At 50.3% G+C, this 19837-nt stretch overlaps 3 protein-coding genes across 3 annotated transcripts in view; 2 read left to right on the top strand and 1 right to left on the bottom strand.

The window, feature by feature from the left end:
- The window catches only part of LOC121305514 (E3 ubiquitin-protein ligase HUWE1-like), a 51501-nt gene extending 39924 nt beyond the window's left edge, over positions 1 to 11577 (top strand). The window contains exons 70-82 of the mRNA XM_041237159.1: positions 2485 to 2687; positions 2856 to 3067; positions 3654 to 3753; positions 3950 to 4108; positions 4587 to 4847; positions 5238 to 5355; positions 5537 to 5677; positions 6007 to 6294; positions 6752 to 6857; positions 7035 to 7152; positions 7863 to 8044; positions 9365 to 9555; positions 11067 to 11577. Coding sequence (XP_041093093.1) covers positions 2485 to 2687; positions 2856 to 3067; positions 3654 to 3753; positions 3950 to 4108; positions 4587 to 4847; positions 5238 to 5355; positions 5537 to 5677; positions 6007 to 6294; positions 6752 to 6857; positions 7035 to 7152; positions 7863 to 8044; positions 9365 to 9555; positions 11067 to 11169 — 2182 coding nt within the window. The 3' untranslated portion in view covers positions 11170 to 11577. The remainder of the gene's footprint in view (positions 1 to 2484; positions 2688 to 2855; positions 3068 to 3653; positions 3754 to 3949; positions 4109 to 4586; positions 4848 to 5237; positions 5356 to 5536; positions 5678 to 6006; positions 6295 to 6751; positions 6858 to 7034; positions 7153 to 7862; positions 8045 to 9364; positions 9556 to 11066) is intronic.
- Positions 11578 to 12610: 1033 nt separating this feature from the next.
- On the top strand, positions 12611 to 16061 carry hsd17b10 (hydroxysteroid (17-beta) dehydrogenase 10). The gene is made up of 6 exons (XM_041236965.1): positions 12611 to 12894; positions 13341 to 13505; positions 13650 to 13814; positions 13910 to 14038; positions 14825 to 14933; positions 15638 to 16061. Exons 1-6 carry the CDS (start codon positions 12745 to 12747, stop codon positions 15826 to 15828), a joined length of 909 nt encoding a protein of 302 aa, XP_041092899.1. The 5' UTR covers positions 12611 to 12744; the 3' UTR covers positions 15829 to 16061.
- A 954-nt stretch (positions 16062 to 17015) lies between these two features.
- ribc1 (RIB43A domain with coiled-coils 1) overlaps positions 17016 to 19837 on the bottom strand; it is a 3868-nt gene continuing 1046 nt past the window's right edge. Inside the window, exons 3-7 of the mRNA XM_041237173.1 lie at positions 19819 to 19837; positions 18564 to 18682; positions 17869 to 18090; positions 17564 to 17730; positions 17016 to 17251 (exon numbers count right to left, since the gene is read on the bottom strand). The exon at positions 19819 to 19837 is cut by the window's right edge and continues 96 nt beyond it. Coding sequence (XP_041093107.1) covers positions 17170 to 17251; positions 17564 to 17730; positions 17869 to 18090; positions 18564 to 18682; positions 19819 to 19837 — 609 coding nt within the window. The 3' untranslated portion in view covers positions 17016 to 17169. The remainder of the gene's footprint in view (positions 17252 to 17563; positions 17731 to 17868; positions 18091 to 18563; positions 18683 to 19818) is intronic.

Below are 19837 nucleotides of genomic sequence, written 5' to 3'. Positions count from 1 at the left end.
AGTTTAATATCACTGGACTGGACTGGAATTACATTGTAACTGCAGTTTAATATCACTGGACTGGGCTGGAATTACATTGTAACTGCAGTTTAATATCACTGGACTGGACTGGAATTACATTGTAACTGCAGTTTAATATCACTGGACTGGGCTGGAATTACATTGTAACTGCAGTTTAATATCACTGGACTGGACTGGAATTACATTGTAACTGCAGTTTAATATCACTGGACTGGACTGGAATTACATTGTAACTGCAGTTTAATATCACTGGACTGGACTGGAATTACATTGTAACTGCAGTTTAATATCACTGGACTGGATTACATTGTAACTGCAGTTTAATATCACTGGACTGGAATTACATTGTAACTGCAGTTTAATATCACTGGACTGGGCTGGAATTACATTGTAACTGCAGTTTAATATCACTGGACTGGACTGGAATTACATTGTAACTGCAGTTTAATATCACTGGACTGGGCTGGAATTACATTGTAACTGCAGTTTAATATCACTGGACTGGACTGGAATTACATTGTAACTGCAGTTTAATATCACTGGACTGGACTGGAATTACATTGTAACTGCAGTTTAATATCACTGGACTGGGCTGGAATTACATTGTAACTGCAGTTTAATATCACTGGACTGGACTGGAATTACATTGTAACTGCAGTTTAATATCACTGGACTGGAATTACATTGTAACTGCAGTTTAATATCACTGGACTGGGCTGGAATTACATTGTAACTGCAGTTTAATATCACTAGACTGGACTGGAATTACATTGTAACTGCAGTTTAATATCACTGGACTGGAATTACATTGTAACTGCAGTTTAATATCACTAGACTGGACTGGAATTACATTGTAACTGCAGTTTAATATCACTAGACTGGACTGGAATTACATTGTAACTGCAGTTTAATATCACTGGGACTGGAATTACATTGTAACTGCAGTTTAATATCACTGGACTGGGCTGGAATTACATTGTAACTGCAGTTTAATATCACTGGACTGGACTGGAATTACATTGTAACTGCAGTTTAATATCACTGGACTGGACTGGAATTACATTGTAACTGCAGTTTAATATCACTGGACTGGAATTACATTGTAACTGCAGTTTAATATCACTGGACTGGAATGGAATTACATTGTAACTGCAGTTTAATATCACTGGACTGGGCTGGAATTACATTGTAACTGCAGTTTAATATCACTAGACTGGACTGGAATTACATTGTAACTGCAGTTTAATATCACTGGACTGGACTGGAATTACATTGTAACTGCAGTTTAATATCACTGGACTGGGCTGGAATTACATTGTAACTGCAGTTTAATATCACTGGACTGGGCTGGAATTACATTGTAACTGCAGTTTAATATCACTGGACTGGGCTGGAATTACATTGTAACTGCAGTTTAATATCACTGGACTGGACTGGAATTACATTGTAACTGCAGTTTAATATCACTGGACTGGACTGGAATTACATTGTAACTGCAGTTTAATATCACTAGACTGGACTGGAATTACATTGTAACTGCAGTTTAATATCACTGGACTGGACTTGAATTACATTGTAACTGCAGTTTAATATCACTGGACTGGGCTGGAATTACATTGTAACTGCAGTTTAATATCACTGGACTGGACTGGAATTACATTGTAACTGCAGTTTAATATCACTGGACTGGACTGGAATTACATTGTAACTGCAGTTTAATATCACTGGACTGGAATTACATTGTAATTGCAGTTTAATAACTGCAGTTTAATATCACTTTAACATCACTGGACTGGAATTACATTGTAACTGCAGTTTAATATCACTGGACTGGAATTACATTGTAACTGCAGTTTAATATCACTGGACTGGGCTGGAATTACATTGTAACTGCAGTTTAATATCACTGGACTGGGCTGGAATTACATTGTAACTGCAGTTTAATATCACTGGACTGGGCTGGAATTACATTGTAACTGCAGTTTAATATCACTGGACTGGACTGGAATTACATTGTAACTGCAGTTTAATATCACTGGACTGGGCTGGAATTACATTGTAACTGCAGTTTAATATCACTGGACTGGGCTGGAATTACATTGTAACTGCAGTTTAATATCACTGGACTGGACTGGAATTACATTGTAACTGCAGTTTAATATCACTGGACTGGACTGGAATTACATTGTAACTGCAGTTTAATATCACTGGACTGGAATTACATTGTAACTGCAGTTTAATATCACTGGACTGGAATTACATTGTAACTGCAGTTTAATATCACTGGACTGGACTGGAATTACATTGTAACTGCAGTTTAATATCACTGGACTGGGCTGGAATTACATTGTAACTGCAGTTTAATAGTTTTACCTGTGTTGGTTTGTGGGTGCGCGTGTCGCACAATGCTGTGTTTTAAATCCCCACCCCTCTCCCGCTTCGCCCCTGTGGGCCTGACCGCAGGTTCGACGTGGCGGAGAGCGTGGTCATCGTGGCCTCTCAGAAGCGCTCTCTGGGCGGCCGCGAGCTGCAGCTGCCCTCCATGAGCTCCCTGACCTCCAAGACCTCCACGCAGAAGTTCTTCCTGCGAATGCTGCAGGTCATCATCCAGCTGAGAGAGGACACGCGGCGCGCCAACAAGAAGGCAAAGCAGAGCGGCAGACTGGGTCCGTGCATTACTGTTATTATTATCATTATTGTTTCTTCGCAGACTGCCTTTATACAGTCCAGTGCAATACCACGATATACCATGCTGTCACTTGTAATACTCAGACAGACAGTCTGGCACAGGGCAGGCCACAGTGCCTCTGCTCACTGTCCTCTCCCCCTCTCAGGCACCTCCAGTCTGGGCTCTGCCAGCAGCATCCAGGCTGCGGTCCGACAGTTGGAAGCGGAGGCCGACGCGATCATCCAAATGGTACGTGAGGGTCAGAGAGCCAGGAGGCTGCAGCACACTGCCGGGACTACCGGCACCACCCCCACCCTCACCACCTCCAGCGTGCCTGCTGCTGCTGCCAGCACCACAGTCACTGCCTCCTCCGCTACGGTTAGCATGGACCAGCCTGCCGAATTACGAGACGCACCTCCCTCTGTCTGTCCTTCCCTACCTCCCTATCTACCTGCCTTCTCTCCCTCCCTTCCCTCCTCCCATTAGCTGGCTGTTTATCTCCCATTCTAACTCCTCTCTCCCCCCGCGACTACTCCTTCCCTATCCTCTCGCGCTCTCCCTCCCACCCCTCCTCCTCTCTCTCGTATCCTGCATGTCTCTGTTTGCATTTAAACCCTGCTTCCCTCCCCTACTTGTCATTTCTCATCTTCATCGTCAGCCAACAAACCCATGGTTGACTCTTTTTAAAATGGGACCCGGCCATATCACAGTGCCCCAGTATTACAGACGCTAATAAGAGTTTAGACAGAGATGGATCTTGTAACGTGAAGGCATTGCTAGTGTGAATAATAGGTTCACTGATGTACAGGTAGGTGGATTGAGAGATACAGATAGATATATTTTTTAAATGTATTTATTGTCGGCACCTCTTTTAAAGGCTGGGCCGGTGATGATAAAGCCAGCTCTAATCCGAGGAAAGAAAATGGATCATAAAAAAACTCTCTCTCTCTCTCTCTCTCTTCAGTCTGAAACCCCCCAGGCAGAAGCCCCCTTGGGTCGGAGGGATGAGTCCCTGATGGACGTTGATCAGCTGTCCCCGGCTGGACAAGAGTCCTCGGCTCTGGGTACGGGACTCTTAACTGCTTGAGCTGCGGACGCGCGTGGTGAACGTACAGCCAAGCGCGCGCGCGCAGAGGGAATTACTGTGTGGGACTCTCTCTGCGTCTGTAGATTTAATGGGTGTCAAACTGAAGAACGTGTGATAATGAGAAGGGGGGGGGGGGTGATAATGAGTGTTTTGACTCTGCTCTCCTGTCTCAGGGGCCGAGTCCAGCAGCTCCCTGGCTGTGGAGCAGGAGGAGGAGAAGCTGCCTGAGCTTCCCCTGCTGAGCGAACAGCTGCTCCTGGACGAGCTGTGGAGCATGCTGGGAGAATGCCTGAAAGAGCTGGAGGAGTCCCACGACCAGCACGCTGTACTGGGTATGAACTGGGACTGCAGTACACTAGAGAGTGGAGCTCTGTACTGGGTATGAACTGGGACTGCAGTACACTAGAGAGTGGAGCTCTGTACTGGGTATGAACTGGGACTGCAGTACACTAGAGAGTGGAGCTCTGTACTGGGTATGAACTGGGACTGCAGTACACTAGAGAGTGGAGCTCTGTACTGGGTAGGGACTGGAGCTGAATAACAATCCAGTGTATCACAGCGCCTCTGTGTTTGTGTGTGTGGTTGCTGTGTTGTGTGTTTAATTTCTCTGTGTGATTGATTCCTGTGTGTGATTGCGGTGTGTTTAATTCCTTTGTGTGTGTGGTTGCTGTGTTGTGTGTTTAATTCCCCTGTGTGATTGATTCCTGTGTGTGATTGCGGTGTGTTTAATTCCTTTGTGTGTGTGGTTGCTGTGTTGTGTGTTTAATTCCCCTGTGTGTTTTTGATTCCTGTGTTTTCTCTACTCTGCAGTTCTGCAGCCAGCTGTGGAAGCGTTCTTCCTCGTGCACGCCACGGAGCGAGAGAGCAAGCCGCCCGTGCGAGACACCAGGGAGAGCCAGCTGTCGCACATCAAGGACGAGCCCCCTCCCCTGTTCTCCGCTCGACCCCCCAGTCCGGAACCCCGGGACGGGGGGAGCTGGGGGCGCGGTGGGGGGGGAGGAGCCTCCTCCATGAAGAAGTCTCTCCCATCTGGGAGGAGGTACGTACAGGAGGAGGTTGGACGGGGGGCTGGTGTCTTCAAAGAAATGAAGACTATAAGCGTCTGTCTCTTGCTCTGTCTTGTATCGAGACAGAGAGGCAGACGGACTGTCTATCAAGAGAACGAGAAGCAGATAGAGAGGGCTTTACAATGCCTTCCCTAAGGGTATGCTTTACAATGCTTGCCTATGCTTTACCAGACCTCTCTGTGCTTTACAATGCTTCCCTGTGCTTTACCAGACCTCTCTGTGCTCTACAATGCTTCCCTATGCTTTACCAGACATCTCTGTGCTTTACAATGCTTTGTACCGCACTGTGCTGTGCTTTGACTGTGGGACGTTTGTTCTTGTCTGAGGGAATGCTTGTGGGATCACACTGTGTTTTTATGGTGTTTGTATGTCTCTCTCTCTCTCTCTCGCACAGAAACTCACCGCACTGTCCTCAATCAGATCCTTCGTCAGTCCACCACTCACCTGGCGGACGGACCCTTCGCCGTGCTGGTGGATTACATCAGGATACTGGACTTCGATGTCAAGCGCAAGTGAGAGTCTGCGTCGAACCCATTCCTGCAACGTTTCCCTTCACTTGAGCTTCTTCTAGTGTTTGTTGAAGAGCCCCGAGGGAGACTTCTAGTGGAAACTTGTCTGTCGTTGAATTTATTTACTTTGAGCACTATTGCATGTGTGATGATGTGGGTGTCTCCCGGTCTGTCTGTGCCTCAGGTATTTCCGTCAGGAGCTGGAGCGCCTGGATGAGGGGCTGCGGAAGGAGGACATGGCCGTCCACGTGAGGCGAGACCACGTGTTTGAGGATTCTTACAGGGAGCTGCATCGCAAGAGCCCTGAGGAGATGAAGAACAGATTGTGAGAGAAATGAGACACACTAGAGAGAGGAATACTGATACACACACAGATCAACTGATATATACACACACACTAGAGAGACAGAGATACACTGATACACACACACTAGAGAGACAGAGATACGCTGATACACAGAGACATACAGATATAGTGGTACACACAGATATACTGATACACTGCTGTGTTTGTGTTTCTCTGACTCGCTGTGCTGTGTCTCTGTCTCTCTCCCTCTCTCTCTCTCTCCTACTCACTGTGCTGTGTCTGTCTCTGTCTGACTTGCTGTGCTGTGTCTCTCTCTTTCTCTGACTCGCTGTGTCTCTTCCCCGCAGGTACATTGTGTTTGAAGGGGAGGAGGGTCAGGACGCGGGGGGCTTGCTGAGAGAGTGGTACATGATAATTTCCAGGGAGATGTTCAACGCCATGTACGCCCTGTTCCGCACCTCCCCCGGCGACCGGGTCACCTACACCATCAACCCCTCCTCTCACTGCAACCCCAACCACCTCAGCTACTTCAAATTCGTGGGCCGAGTCGTGGCCAAGGCCGTGTACGACAACCGCCTTCTAGAGTGCTACTTCACACGCAGCTTCTACAAGCACATCCTGGGCAAGAGCGTCCGGTAGGGAGCCCGGGAGGGCGGGTGGGGAGTGGGGTATGATTTAGAGAGACTTTCAGAGACTGGGGGGTGAACTCTGCATCATTAACAACAGCTGCTGCTGCAGAGTCTCTTCCAATAGGACCGCGTTTGTTTGACGTCTCGTCCTAAGGATGGAGCACAAGGAGGTGAAGTGACTCGCTCAGGGTCCCACGCACGCACACACACACAGCGAGTCAGTGGCTGAGCTGGGATTTGAACCTCCTGGTATCCAGACCCCTTTCTCTAATTGCTGGACCATCAAGTGTTTTTTTTTTTTTTTTTTAATTATGCCTGAATTCTAGTCGATGCGCTGTCTAGACTGGGGCGAGAGAACGCACTGAGGGGGGGACCCCTGAGTACTCTGGGGGGCACTGCGGGAGCCGATTGTGAATGTGCTGCTCTGATCGCTGGTGTGCGCCTCTCCCCTCCTCCCCTCCAGGTACACCGACATGGAGAGTGAGGATTATCATTTCTATCAGGGGCTCGTCTACCTGCTGGAGAACGACGTGTCCACGCTGGGGTACGAGCTGACCTTCAGCACTGAGGTGAGGGAGGGAGAGTTTGTCTGTTTGTCTGTGTGTGTGTTTGTCTCTATCGCAGTCTGTGTATCTGTTTATTTGTCTATCATAGTAAATGTCGTGTGTGTGTGTGTGTGTGTCCATTGCCTTCACTGCAGCCCAGGACTGGCGCTTGATCTGCTGTTCGCTGTGCTCCCCTGACAGGTCCAGGAGTTCGGGGTGTGTGAGGTGAGAGACCTGAAGCCCAACGGAGGCAATATCCTTGTCACGGAGGAGAACAAGAAGGAATACGTGCACTTAGTCTGCCAGATGAAGATGACAGGTAACCACAGGAGGGCGGTGCCCGGCGTCTTCCCTTGCAGGAGGGCGGTGCCCGGCGTCTTCCCTTGCAGGAGGGCGGTGCCCGGCGTCTTCCCTTGCAGGAGGGCGGTGCCCGGCGTCTTCCCTTGCAGGGGGGCGGTGCCCGGCGTCTTCCCTTGCAGGAGGGCGGTGCGGTGCCCGGCGTCTTCCCTTGCAGGAGGGCGGTGCCCGGCGTCTTCCCTTGCAGGGGGGCGGTGCCCGGCGTCTTCCCTTGCAGGAGGGCGGTGCCCGGCGTCTTCCCTTGCAGGAGGGCGGTGCCCGGCGTCTTCCCTTGCAGGAGGGCGGTGCCCGGCGTCTTCCCTTGCAGGAGGAGGGCGGTGCCCGGCGTCTTCCCTTGCAGGAGGGCGGTGCCCGGCGTCTTCCCTTGCAGGAGGGCGGTGCCCGGCGTCTTCCCTTGCAGGAGGGCGGTGCCCGGCGTCTTCCCTTGCAGGAGGGCAGTGCCCAGCATCAAGTTGTTTTTAAAGCTTGAAGCAGTCTAACATTTCCACACAGGAGGAGAGCCCAGTGTTTCTATGGAAATTGAACTTCTCCTGCCCGGCGGGGGTGTGAAGGATAGGAGCGACACATCTGGAGCTGCGCTGACACGTTGGCACAGCGCTGTAGTTTTCGTACGCTGTGCTCCGTCTTTGTGTTTTTAACTCTGTTCTATGCCCCCCCCCCCCCCCCCCACAGGCGCAATCCGCAAACAGCTGGCAGCGTTTCTGGAAGGGTTCTACGAGATCATTCCGAAGAGGCTGATCTCCATCTTCACAGAGCAGGAGCTGGAGCTCCTTATCTCGGGACTGCCGACCATCGACATCGACGACCTCAGAGCAAACGCAGAGTACCACAAGTACCAGTGCAGCTCAATACAGGTAACACAGGGTACCAGTGCAGCTCAATACAGGTAACACAAGGGTACCAGTGCAGCTCAGTACAGAGAGACACACAGGGTACCAGAGCAGCTCAATACAGAGACACACAGGGTACCAGTGCAGCTCAATACAGAGACACACAGGATACCAGTGCAGCTCAATACAGAGACACGCACAGGGTACCAGTGCAGCTCAATACAGGTAACACAAGGGTACCAGTGCAGCTCAATACAGAGAGACACACAGGATACCAGTGCAGCTCAATACAGAGAGACACACAGGATACCAGTGCAGCTCAATACAGAGACACACACAGGATACCAGTGCAGCTCAATACAGAGACACACACAGGATACCAGTGCAGCTCAATACAGAGACACACACAGGGTACCAGTGCAGCTCAATACAGAGAGACACACAGGATACCAGTGCAGCTCAGTACAGAGAGACACACAGGATACCAGTGCAGCTCAATACAGAGACACACACAGGGTACCAGTGCAGCTCAATACAGAGACACACACAGGATACCAGTGCAGCTCAATACAGAGACACACAGGATACCAGTGCAGCTCAATACAGAGACACACACAGGGTACCAGTGCAGCTCAATACAGAGACACGCACAGGGTACCAGTGCAGCTCAGTACAGGAGACACAAGGGTACCAGTGCAGCTCAATACAGAGAGACACACAGGATACCAGTGCAGCTCAATACAGAGACACACACAGGATACCAGTGCAGCTCAATACAGAGAGACACACAGGATACCAGTGCAGCTCAATACAGAGACACACACAGGGTACCAGTGCAGCTCAATACAGAGAACACAAGGGTACCAGTGCAGCTCAATACAGAGAGACACACAGGATACCAGTGCAGCTCAATACAGAGAGACACACAGGATACCAGTGCAGCTCAATACAGAGACACACAGGATACCAGTGCAGCTCTATACAGAGACACACAGGATACCAGTGCAGCTCAATACAGAGAGACACACAGGATACCAGTGCAGCTCAATACAGAGAGACACACAGGATACCAGTGCAGCTCAGTACAGAGAGACACACAGGATACCAGTGCAGCTCAATACAGAGACACACACAGGATACCAGTGCAGCTCAGTACAGAGAGACACACAGGATACCAGTGCAGCTCAATACAGAGACACACAGGATACCAGTGCAGCTCTATACAGAGACACACAGGGTACCAGTGCAGCTCTATACAGGTTGTGTGCTGGGCTGTCTGGATGGGGTTGTGTGTTTGGGCTCTGGGGATGGTAATGGTGCCCCTCTTTTCGCATCTTCTCTTAGATCCAGTGGTTCTGGCGGGCCCTGCGCTCCTTCGACCAGGCGGACCGAGCCAAGTTCCTGCAGTTCGTGACGGGCACCTCCAAGGTGCCTCTGCAGGGCTTCACCGCGCTGGAGGGCATGAACGGCAGCCAGAAATTCCAGATTCACAGAGATGACCGATCCACGGACAGGCTGCCCTCCGCGCACACGTGGTGAGTGGAGAGAGAGACACACACACACACACAGACTGCTCTCCACGCACACGTGGCGAGTGGAGAGAGAGACACACACACACACACAGGCTGCTCTCCGCGCACACGTGGTGAGTGAAGAGAGACACACACAGAGACGTTGTACGCGCCTTTGTAACTAATCTCGATCGCGTTTAGAAGGCAGGCTTTCACTCTTTGTGAAACGTGCTGGCAGTCCCTGGCAAATTGCGTTGTGCATGCGCTCAGCAGTGTTCGTTACAAAGCAGTGGGGTGAAATACAGGTAATTAAACCAGCTTGAATTATCGGGGGCCTGAATTCCCAATGAACGAACCCAGAAACTGCAGGAGAAATCCCCCGTGGTATTCCTGTGGGGATAAGGAGGCTGTGTGGTCCAGCGTTGAAACGGGTTTGTAACCAGCGGGGCCCGGGTTCAAATCCTAGCTCAGCCACTGACTCCTGTGTGTGCCACGGGGGATCGCTCAGTGCTTGGAGGCACACGTTCTGTGCAGAAAAACCCCACTTTGTGACAAGATTCACTGAGACGTTGAGGTACGACTAACGTACCAAGTGTGTGGCATCAGGAGCCTAGAACCTTCGCGAAACCTTACCACCTAGTGATACGATACTCCGTGATATTTTTTTCATAATAATAATTAATCGTCCCTAAAAAATCCTGCCCCCACCGTCATAAAACTTCACAATGCTAGGGGATTCTCTTTAGGAACTTGTGGCACACCGTAGAGACATGAAAGGAGTGTTTTACACACGTCTTTACGCAGACACTTTTAACAAGTGTCTCTCTCTGTGTGTGTGTGTGTCTGTCTCTGTATGTGCTCTCTCTCTCTCTAGAGTCAGATAGAGAAGGTACACGAGACAGACACAACGAACTCACAGACAGAGACAAAAAACGAGCTGTCTATCTGTGTGTCCTGTGTGTGTGTGTGTGTGGACTGTGTGGTGTGGTCTACACGTGTGAGAGAGGTAGTGAGAGAGACCCCGGTAGACTATGTGTCAGACAGATAGAGATAGAGACACCACACAATGTCACACTGTAGACACAAACGAGTGAGGTGTGTTTGCTCTCTCTGTGTCTCTCTCTGTGTGTGCTCTCTGTCTGTCTGTCTGTCTCTGTGTGTGTGTGTGTGTCTGTGTCTGTCCCCCCCCCCCCCCCCCACACCCCCCTGTCTCTTGACACAAACTGCCTGTGTTGAGACACACACAGACACAAACGAGAGTGAGAGACACAAAGAGTTTGTCTCACACCCAGACAGACACAAACGAGCGACACAGATCGAGACACACGCGACGAGCCATCAGTGTTTGCTCTCTCCCAACAGCAGAGAGACAAAGCAGACACAGTGACAGAGGTGTGTGTGTGTCTGTCTGTGTTTGCTCTCTCTCTGTCTGTCTGTCTCTGTGTGTGTGTGTCTGTCTGTGTTTGCGCTCTCTCTCTGTGTCTATCTCTGTGTGTGCTCTCTGTCTGTCTGTCTGTCTCTGTGTCTCATCTCAGTTTTAACCAGCTGGACCTCCCTGCGTATGAGAGCTATGAGAAGCTCCGTCACATGCTGCTGCTTGCCATCCAGGAGTGCTCTGAAGGGTTCGGACTGGCGTAACCACGGCGAGAGAGAGAGGAGAGCGCACACGAGAACGGCATCACCCTCCACTGAGCCTTCTGACTGGACTTGAACCCGGAGCCGGAGCAAGACAGCTCAGCCGCTAGAGAGAAATCACACACAGACTGCAACAGCACAGCCACGCCTGACCGAGAACAAGCAGGAGCGAACGGAGGGATCTGTAGATCTGACTAGAGGGGTTTTCTAACAAGAGATTGACGACAGACAAGCGAGAAAGGAAATGTTTAAAATGAGAGAGAGAGAGAGAGAGAGAAATGCATTTTGGAAATAATAGTGAAATATTAAACAGTGTGATTTAGATGGGATTCTGTTTGCTTCTCTACGGAATATGTGCAACATGTCCTGAAAATAATAATATTATTGTTATTAAAATTGCAAAAAATACAAGAAATGAAGAGAGTTTTTGAGTGCCAAGTAACAAGAAACGGCCCACTGCCTCTGCTACTCCAGACTCTCCTTTCTTTCTTCCTTCCTTCCTTCCTTCCTTTGGGCACACTGGGAGAAGAGAGGACAACCCCTTCCCCACCAAAACCCCACACCGACCCCCGCCCCGACCCACCCAAACCCCACACCCGACCCCCGCCCCGCCCCCAGTGTAAGACATTGACCAACTTTATCTAAATCGACCTAACTCTGTGTTCAAGAACAAAATATTGGCAGCTCTTTTACAGTAGCGTAATTCATATTTCGTTCACAAGGAAGTCTCGTTCATTCGACGGGCGTTCGCTCGTTCAATCACTCATTTTTTTTTTTTTTTTTTGGGGGGGGGGGGGGGATAATTTATGTGGCAAAAAACAAATTGTGTTTAGAACATAAAATTTCAGAAAAAACTGATGGTGTGCTTTTTATTTTGAATGCTGCGAAGAAAATCTATTGGGGGAGGGGGGGTAAAATTTAATAAATAAAATATTTGCCCAATGGAGGGAAGTGCTGTGGTCGTGTTCCTGTATCCCAGGGCTGGCTACGCTCTGTTTGACGTCACGTTGCTACTGGTAACGCTTTCCCAGCAACTTCCACCTGTTTATCCTGTAGCTGCATAATTAATGACGTATTCGATTTGCGTGATGTGCGTAATGAAACGCGATCACATTGATTGATTTCATGTATCTGTTGTCACACATGCCCGGTCAATTATAATTTTAATTTTGAGACGGTCTACGGGGAGTCGATGCAGACTCGGACCGAAGGAACTGTTCGGACTTCTCTTTGAGTGTAACAGCAGACGTGGTTTATCATGCATTTACGAGAAATTACTATTTTATATCGATTCATTCTTTTATTTATGAACCCATGAAGTCCCTGATCAGCTGATGAAACAGGAACTCGAGATGAAATCGCTTCTAGTTCGAACACCGTGTGTTTAATGCAGCGTTGACAAGGCTGGGCATCGTCTCTCTGGTTCACAGCAGGCTCCCGCTGTAAGAAAAAACAATCAAAACAAACAAAAAAAATACGATTTATTTGATTTTATTAAAACAAGCAGCAACACAGAGGCGTCGAAGCGTCCCCGTCGCGCCTGTTGTGACGTCACGCGGAACCCCTCCATTGATTCCCATGGCAGCCCGTCCCGGCAATCCGATTCGCTGCGCCTCCGCAAGCGCCCGCCCTTGCTCGCGTGTGATTGGTGCGCGGCTCCACTCCCCGCCCCGCCCCTCGGCGGCAGTCGCAGGCTGCTGGAAGATGGCGTCGATACGCAGTGTCAAGGTGAGAGTCTGAGAGTCTGGGGGGAAAAAACTCAGCAAGGAGAATAAAAACCGAGATCAGGTTAAAAACATAGAAACACGCCCGGCCGGGAGAGGGGCTCCTTTCCCCGGGGATGCCGGGGGGGCCGCAGAGCCCTTGCTGTGTCGGAGGGGTCAGGGTTAAGTCGGTTTGGGGTTGTCGACACGGAGGATGGATTTGGGTTCAAACACATGAATTAAAAATAACGTGCATGTGTGGATATTATATATATATATATAGATATATATATAATATATATATATAGTGTAAAAATGTCCGCACACATAACAGAAATACATCGTGCAATTAAAAATATCGAATTATTATGATTATGAGTGTTGTTATTATTTTTACTGAGGTCAGTATCTAGTATAGGGAGGTCATTGGTGAGGTGCTATGTGTTGATGCTGCCTTGTTCCCTTGCCCAGGGCATGGTGGCGCTGGTGAGTGGGGGGGCCTCTGGTTTGGGCAGGGCCACAGTGGAGCGGCTCTTGGCTCAGGGGGCCAGTGCTGTGATCCTGGACCTGCCCAGCTCGGATGGGGCTGCCGTGGCACAGAGCCTGGGGGAGAGATGCGCCTTCGCCCCTGCTGATGTGAGTACTGAGTCAGTACATCGAGAACCATGCAAAATATCTCTCTGTCTCTCTCTCTCTCCTCTCTCTGTCTCTCTCTCTTCTCTCTCTCCTCTCCTCTGTCTCCTCTCTCCTCTGTGTTGTAATTCTCGGTGGCTCTCTCAGGTCACCTCGGAGGAGGATGTGTCTGGCGCTCTGTCTCTGGCCCGGCAGCGTTTCGGTCGGCTGGATCTGGCTGTGAGCTGCGCAGGCATCGCGGTCGCGGTGAAGACCTTCAACCACAAGAAGGGACAACCGCACAGCCTGGAGGACTTCCAGAGAGTCATCAACGTGAGAGAACATCATCGTCATCATCGTTATTATTATTATTATTATTATTATTATTATCGTTGTTACTGTTGTCTCTCGTTTCCCTCCCCTGGCAGGTGAACATCGCTGGCACCTTCAATGTGATCCGGCTGGCGGCCGGGGAGATGGGCAGGAACGAACCGGACCACGATGGGCACAGAGGGGTGGTGATCAACACAGCCAGTGTAGCAGCCTTCGACGGGCAGGTAAACACACTGCAGTACAATACAGCACACTGCAGTACAGCACTGTGCAATACACAGAGTACAATACAGCACGCTGCAGTACAGCACTGTGCAATACACAGAGTACAATACAGCACGCTGCAGTACAGCACTGTGCAATACACAGAGTACAATACAGCACGCTGCAGTACAGCACTGTGCAATACACAGAGTACAATACAGCACGCTGCAGTACAGCACTGTGCAATACACAGAGTACAATACAGCACGCTGCAGTACAGCACTGTGCAATACACAGAGTACAATACAGCACGCTGCAGTACAGCACTGTGCAATACACAGAGTACAATACAGCACGCTGCAGTACAGCACTGTGCAATACACAGAGTACAATACAGCACACTGCAGTACAGCACTGTGCAATACACAGAGTACAGTACAGCACTGTGCAATACACAGAGTACAATACAGCACACTGCAGTACAGCACTGTGCAATACACAGAGTACAATACAGCACACTGCAGTACAGCACTGTGCAATACACAGAGTACAATACAGCACGCTGCAGTACAGCACTGTGCAATACACAGAGTACAATACAGCACGCTGCAGTACAGCACTGTGCAATACACAGAGTACAATACAGCACACTGCAGTACAGCACTGTGCAATACACAGAGTACAATACAGCACACTGCAGTACAGCACTGTGCAATATAACGAGTACAATACAGCATATTGCAATAGTATTTCTATTAACTGTCACTGTGTCTCTCTCTCTCCTCTCTCTCTCTCTCTGTCTGCAGGTTGGTCAGGCTGCCTACTCTGCTTCGAAGGGAGGCATTGTGGGAATGACCCTGCCCATCGCCCGTGATCTCGCGCCCATGGGGATCAGGGTCGTTACCATAGCGCCAGGTGGGTACGATTTGACTGGCTTCTGATTATCCCACAGCTTAACTGGAAAGATGTAAATAACGTGTGGAACGCGCAACACCAAAAAAAACCAAACAAACATTTATTTATGCGTTTATTTCAGGACGTTTCGGACAAAAGCCCTTCTAATTTTGAAACCCTTCCTTTTCAAATTTATCTATATAATTCAGAGTTCACCCCCAGAGTCTGTGGAAGCTACTTTGGATAAAAGCATCCGCTCACTCGCTGATAATAATAATCTCTCTCTCTCTCTGTCTATCTCTCTATATATCTCTCTCCGTCTATCGCTCTCTCTATATATAATCTATCATCCGCTCACTCACTGATAATAATCCCTCTCTCTGTCTATATCTCTCTATATATCTCTCTCCATCTGTCAATCTCTCTATATATAATCTATCATCAGCTCACTCGCTGATAATAATAATCTCTCTATAAATCTCTCTCCGTCTGTCGATCTCTCTATATATAATCTATCATCCGCTCACTCACTGATAATAATCCCTCTCTCTGTCTATATCTCTGTATATATCTCTCTCCATCTGTCAATCTCTCTATATATAATCTATCATCAGCTCACTCGCTGATAATAATAATCTCTCTGTCTATCTATCTATATCTATCTCTCTATAAATCTCTCTCCGTCTGTCGATCTCTCTGTATATAATCTGTCTCTCTCTCTCCAGGTCTGTTTGCCACCCCCCTGCTGGCCGGACTCCCTGAGAAGGTGCGCACGTTCCTGGCTAGGCAGGTCCCGTTTCCGAGCAGGCTGGGGGACCCCTCCGAGTACGCACACCTGGTCCAGAGCATCGCGGAGAACCCCATGATCAACGGGGAGGTCATTCGACTGGACGGAGCCATCCGCATGCAGCCCTGACACACCAGCAACACGCACAGGGGGAGGGGGAGCCCCAGAGCATTCAGCTGAGCAAAGGGGGAGGGGCCACTTATAGTTTAGCATTACAGGATTGTTTGGTTGAAATTCCAGTTATAATTACAATACAATTACATATATATACACTGTGTTGAACTGCAATTGGTCTACAGCAGTTCTGATTATAATTCAAATTTCAGACCACTTTCAACTTCAGCTAATGGGAGAAGGAGTAGAGGGGCCTCTGTCCGGGCCCCCGCCCCGGGGCGGGGGCTGATGCCGACCCCCGCCCACCTGGGGCTCGGGGGGACGGAGTAAGAGGGCCAAGTGACTTCTCGTAACACTGAAAAAAAAAGGTGGTTTTTAACTCCTCTTTCAGGAAAATTTTGACGAAAGGAGGGTTGGGGTATAAAACGGCGAGGGTAGTTATCATTGTTGTTATAATGCTGATAATTATCAAATTAATAAATTAAAAAAAAAAAACTGAAATGAAATAAAGAATGGTTTTTAAAAATCCACAGTGCGTTTGCAAATGCATTCGTTCAATCATCTGTACCTCTTATTGCAATCGCAGTGCTGCTGCCACCCCCCTTTTGCTTGTATCACGGGGTTGCCGAGGGTTACAGAGCTGCGCTGTCGATGCTGAATCACTGGAATTCTTTAAGACTTGACTGATCGAGTTCTGAGATCAGTCTGCTGCTCGAGGGCTGATCGTGTTCTCGTAACACCACGGTCAGTCTGGGGGAGGGGGGGGGTTTAAATGTAGTTAAATGAGATGAAGAAGCTTCGATTCAAATGCAAGTCGAGTTCTAGGGGTTGAAACACACTCTCTCATTTACTATAGACAATACAAGCCCTTGAACAGAAACAACACAAACACACAGAGTGAAACACTAACGCAGGCAGACACCGGCTCTCGCCCCGTCCCACCCCGCACGCAGGGTGGGGCCCCCCCCAGACGGGGGGGGAGAGCCCGAGAAGCTCTCGTTACTTAATTGGTCTAATTAAAATTGATTAATTTGGGCGGGAATTGACTGCTTTATTTAGTCTAGAAATTAAACAGATCAACTCCTGTTAACCTCAGGTTTGGACCTTTCCTGGAAAGGGTCGAGCTCTCAGGACGGGAGTTGGAGGCTCCCCTCCGCCCCCGGGCGGGGGGACGACCCCTGCTGTGATTAAACAGGAATGAAACAACAACAGGTGATCGCAGCTGGTCTCAGCGTGTTTAATGTCTTGCTGTGGTGAAGATGTTTGAGACGCTCTGCAGTCGAGATGGTGTGGGTGCGCGCGTGTCTCTCGGCCTCTCTCCCAGGACGGGTGACTGGTCTCTGGTGGGATCCCAGTTCAGCGGCTGCTGGTGTTGAACTGGGTGAAAAACTGCGCGGTCGGGGGGTTGGTGTACAGCTCCTTCGCGAGGAAGTCCTGGCTGTGAACGAGAGAGAGAGAAACGGTTTTAACGTTGAGATTGAAGGCCCGTTCAGGTCAGCGCTGGTGGCATGGCGCTCCCTCCATCCCTCCCTCTCTCCTCCCTCTTCTCCTCCCTCCCTCTCTCTCGAGAGAGAGCAAGAGGATTGAAAGAGGTTAGACAGCGACGGAGATTGAGAGGCCCGTGACAGCGCTGGTGGCTGGCGCTCCCTCCTCCCTCTCTCCTCCCTCTTCTCCTCCCTCCCTCTCTCTCTCCCCTCTCTCCCACCGTCCCTCTCCTCCCTCCCTCTCCTCCCTCCATCCCCTCACTCACTGCGCTCTCTGTTCTCTTGCGAGCTGCAGGTTACATCTGTCCAGTTCTCTCCTCAGCTCCCTCTCTCTCTCCTTCTCTCTCATCTCCAGCTCTATTCCAGCTCTCGCTGCCAGCAGCCTCTGCCTCTCCCACTCCTCCTCCCGCTGCCTCGCTGCGGAGTCCAGCCGCTGTGACACGGACGGACGGACGGACGGGGGGGGTTAGAAAGAGACAGAAAAGAAGGGCAGCATACAGTTGAGAAGACCGATTTTGCAGAACCTCGCTGTGATGTCCTCTACACAGTGTCAATGCCTTAACACCCTCACCTCTCTCTCAGCCAGCTGTTCCTCTCGCTCCCTCAGGATGGCGCTGTGCTGTTCGGGGGTCATGCCCCTCCACCTGTCTGTCAGCACTCTCTGCCCTGCCCCCTCGGAGGCAGCGGGGTTCTCAGTCAGCAGGTCAGAGGTCACGCTGCTCCACACCTCTGATAGGTTCTTCTCCTCCTCCCTCACTCTGTCCATCCGCCTGCGCTGAGCAACTTCCTCTGCCTGGGAGAGAGGGGGAGAGTGAGGTGGGGGGGCACTGGAGCCCAGACGCCGGGCTGCTTAACTCAGTTTAGTTTCAGTAACACTGATAAAGGCACTAGAGCCCAAACGCTGGTCTGCTTGACTCAGTTTAGTTTCAGTAACACTGATGAAGGCACTGGAGCCCAAACGCTGGTCTGCTTGACTCAGTTTAGTTTCAGTAACACTGATAAAGGCACTAGAGCCCAAACGCTGGTCTGCTTGACTCAGTTTAGTTTCAGTAACACTGATGAAGGCACTGGAGCCCAAACGCTGCTCTGCTTGACTCAGTTTAGTTTCAGTAACACTGATGAAGGCACTGGAGCCCAAACGCTGGTCTGCTTGACTCAGTTTAGTTTCAGTAACACTGATGAAGGCACTGGAGCCCAAACGCTGCTCCGCTTGACTCGCTCGCTTCTCAGTAACGCTGGTGAAGGCTACTCTGCTTGTCTGTGTACCTGTGCTCTGTTGCAGTCCTTCACTGCCGTGTCGATCGCTCTCTTGCACAGCTCCTCCAGTTCAGACAGGCGTACAGCTCTCAGGTCCAGCTCCACTCTCTTCAAGTCGGAGATGTTGTCTGAGAGAGAGAGAGAGAGAGAGAGAGAGAGGTTGTGTGAACGTGGCAATGTGATGTGATTGTACCTGCGTCTCTCTCCCTCTCTCTCTCCTCTCTGTCTCCTCAGCGATCTCTCCCTCTCTCTCTCTCCCCTGTGATTGTACCTGCGTCTCTCTCCCCTTTCTAAAGACAGAGTTCGCTAGCGTATAGAGGGAGGCCTCAGAGGAGTCTCTTCCTCCTCTCTCCTCAGCGCTCTCCCTCCTCTCCCTCTCTGAGCGGAGCCATGCGAGAGCGTCTCTCTCCCCCTCTCCTCTCTTCCCTCAGTGATCTGTACCTCTCCTCGTCTCTCTAGGAGATTGTACCTGAGTCTCCTCTCCATCTCTCTCTCCTTTCTCATGGAAAGCGCAGGTGCGAGGTCTCCCTGTCTCTCTGAAAGAGGAAGAGTCGCGTCTCTCTCCCTCCTCTCTCCTTTCTGTCTCCTCAGCGATCTCTCCTCTATCTCCTGGATCCGTCTCTCCAGAGAGAGAGGGCCTGCTGGTCAGAGGGAGAGAGAGTGTATCTCCCTCTCATTCTATCCCACTGAGTCCTCTCTGTCTCCTCAGCGCTCTCTCCCTCTCTCTCCCCTGTGATTGTACCTGCGTCTCTCTCCCCTCTCTCTCTCTCTCCTCCCCCCCCCCCTCTCTCCCTCTCTCTCTCACAGTGGGCGAGGTAGAGGGGAGAGCCTCTTCACCCTCTCTCTCCCTTGTGAGAGAGGGAGACAGAGGACCTGTGTCTCTCTTAGAGAGCTCTCTCTTCTCTCTATGGGAAGAGGAGGGAGCGCTCTCTCCTCTCTCTCCCTGTGATTGACCGAGGAGTCTCTAGAGGGAGTCTAACCTCTCTGTCTCAGGAGCGCTCTCTCTCCCTCTCTCTCCCCAGAGGGTCTGCGCTCTCTCCACAGAGGAGAGAGAGAGGAGACGAGCGGGGAGGGAAGACTAACTCTACAATGACGAACCCTGTGAGTAGTGCGTTCTCTCTCCCATCTCTCTAATCTGGAGCGCTCTCTCCCTCTCTCTTCTCACCTGTGAATTGTACATGCGTATCTGCTGGTCTCTCTACCCTCTCGCTCAGCTCTCTCTCTCTCCCCTCTCTCTCCCTCTCTCTCTCTCCCGTGATTGTACCTGCGTATCTCTGCGTCTC

Source organism: Polyodon spathula, chromosome 43 (assembly GCF_017654505.1).
Source record: "Polyodon spathula isolate WHYD16114869_AA chromosome 43, ASM1765450v1, whole genome shotgun sequence".
In the NCBI taxonomy this organism is placed as follows: Eukaryota; Metazoa; Chordata; class Actinopteri; order Acipenseriformes; family Polyodontidae; genus Polyodon; species Polyodon spathula.
The sequence above is the reverse complement of the archived record's forward strand: the minus strand, read 5'-3'. Positions and strand labels throughout refer to the sequence as shown.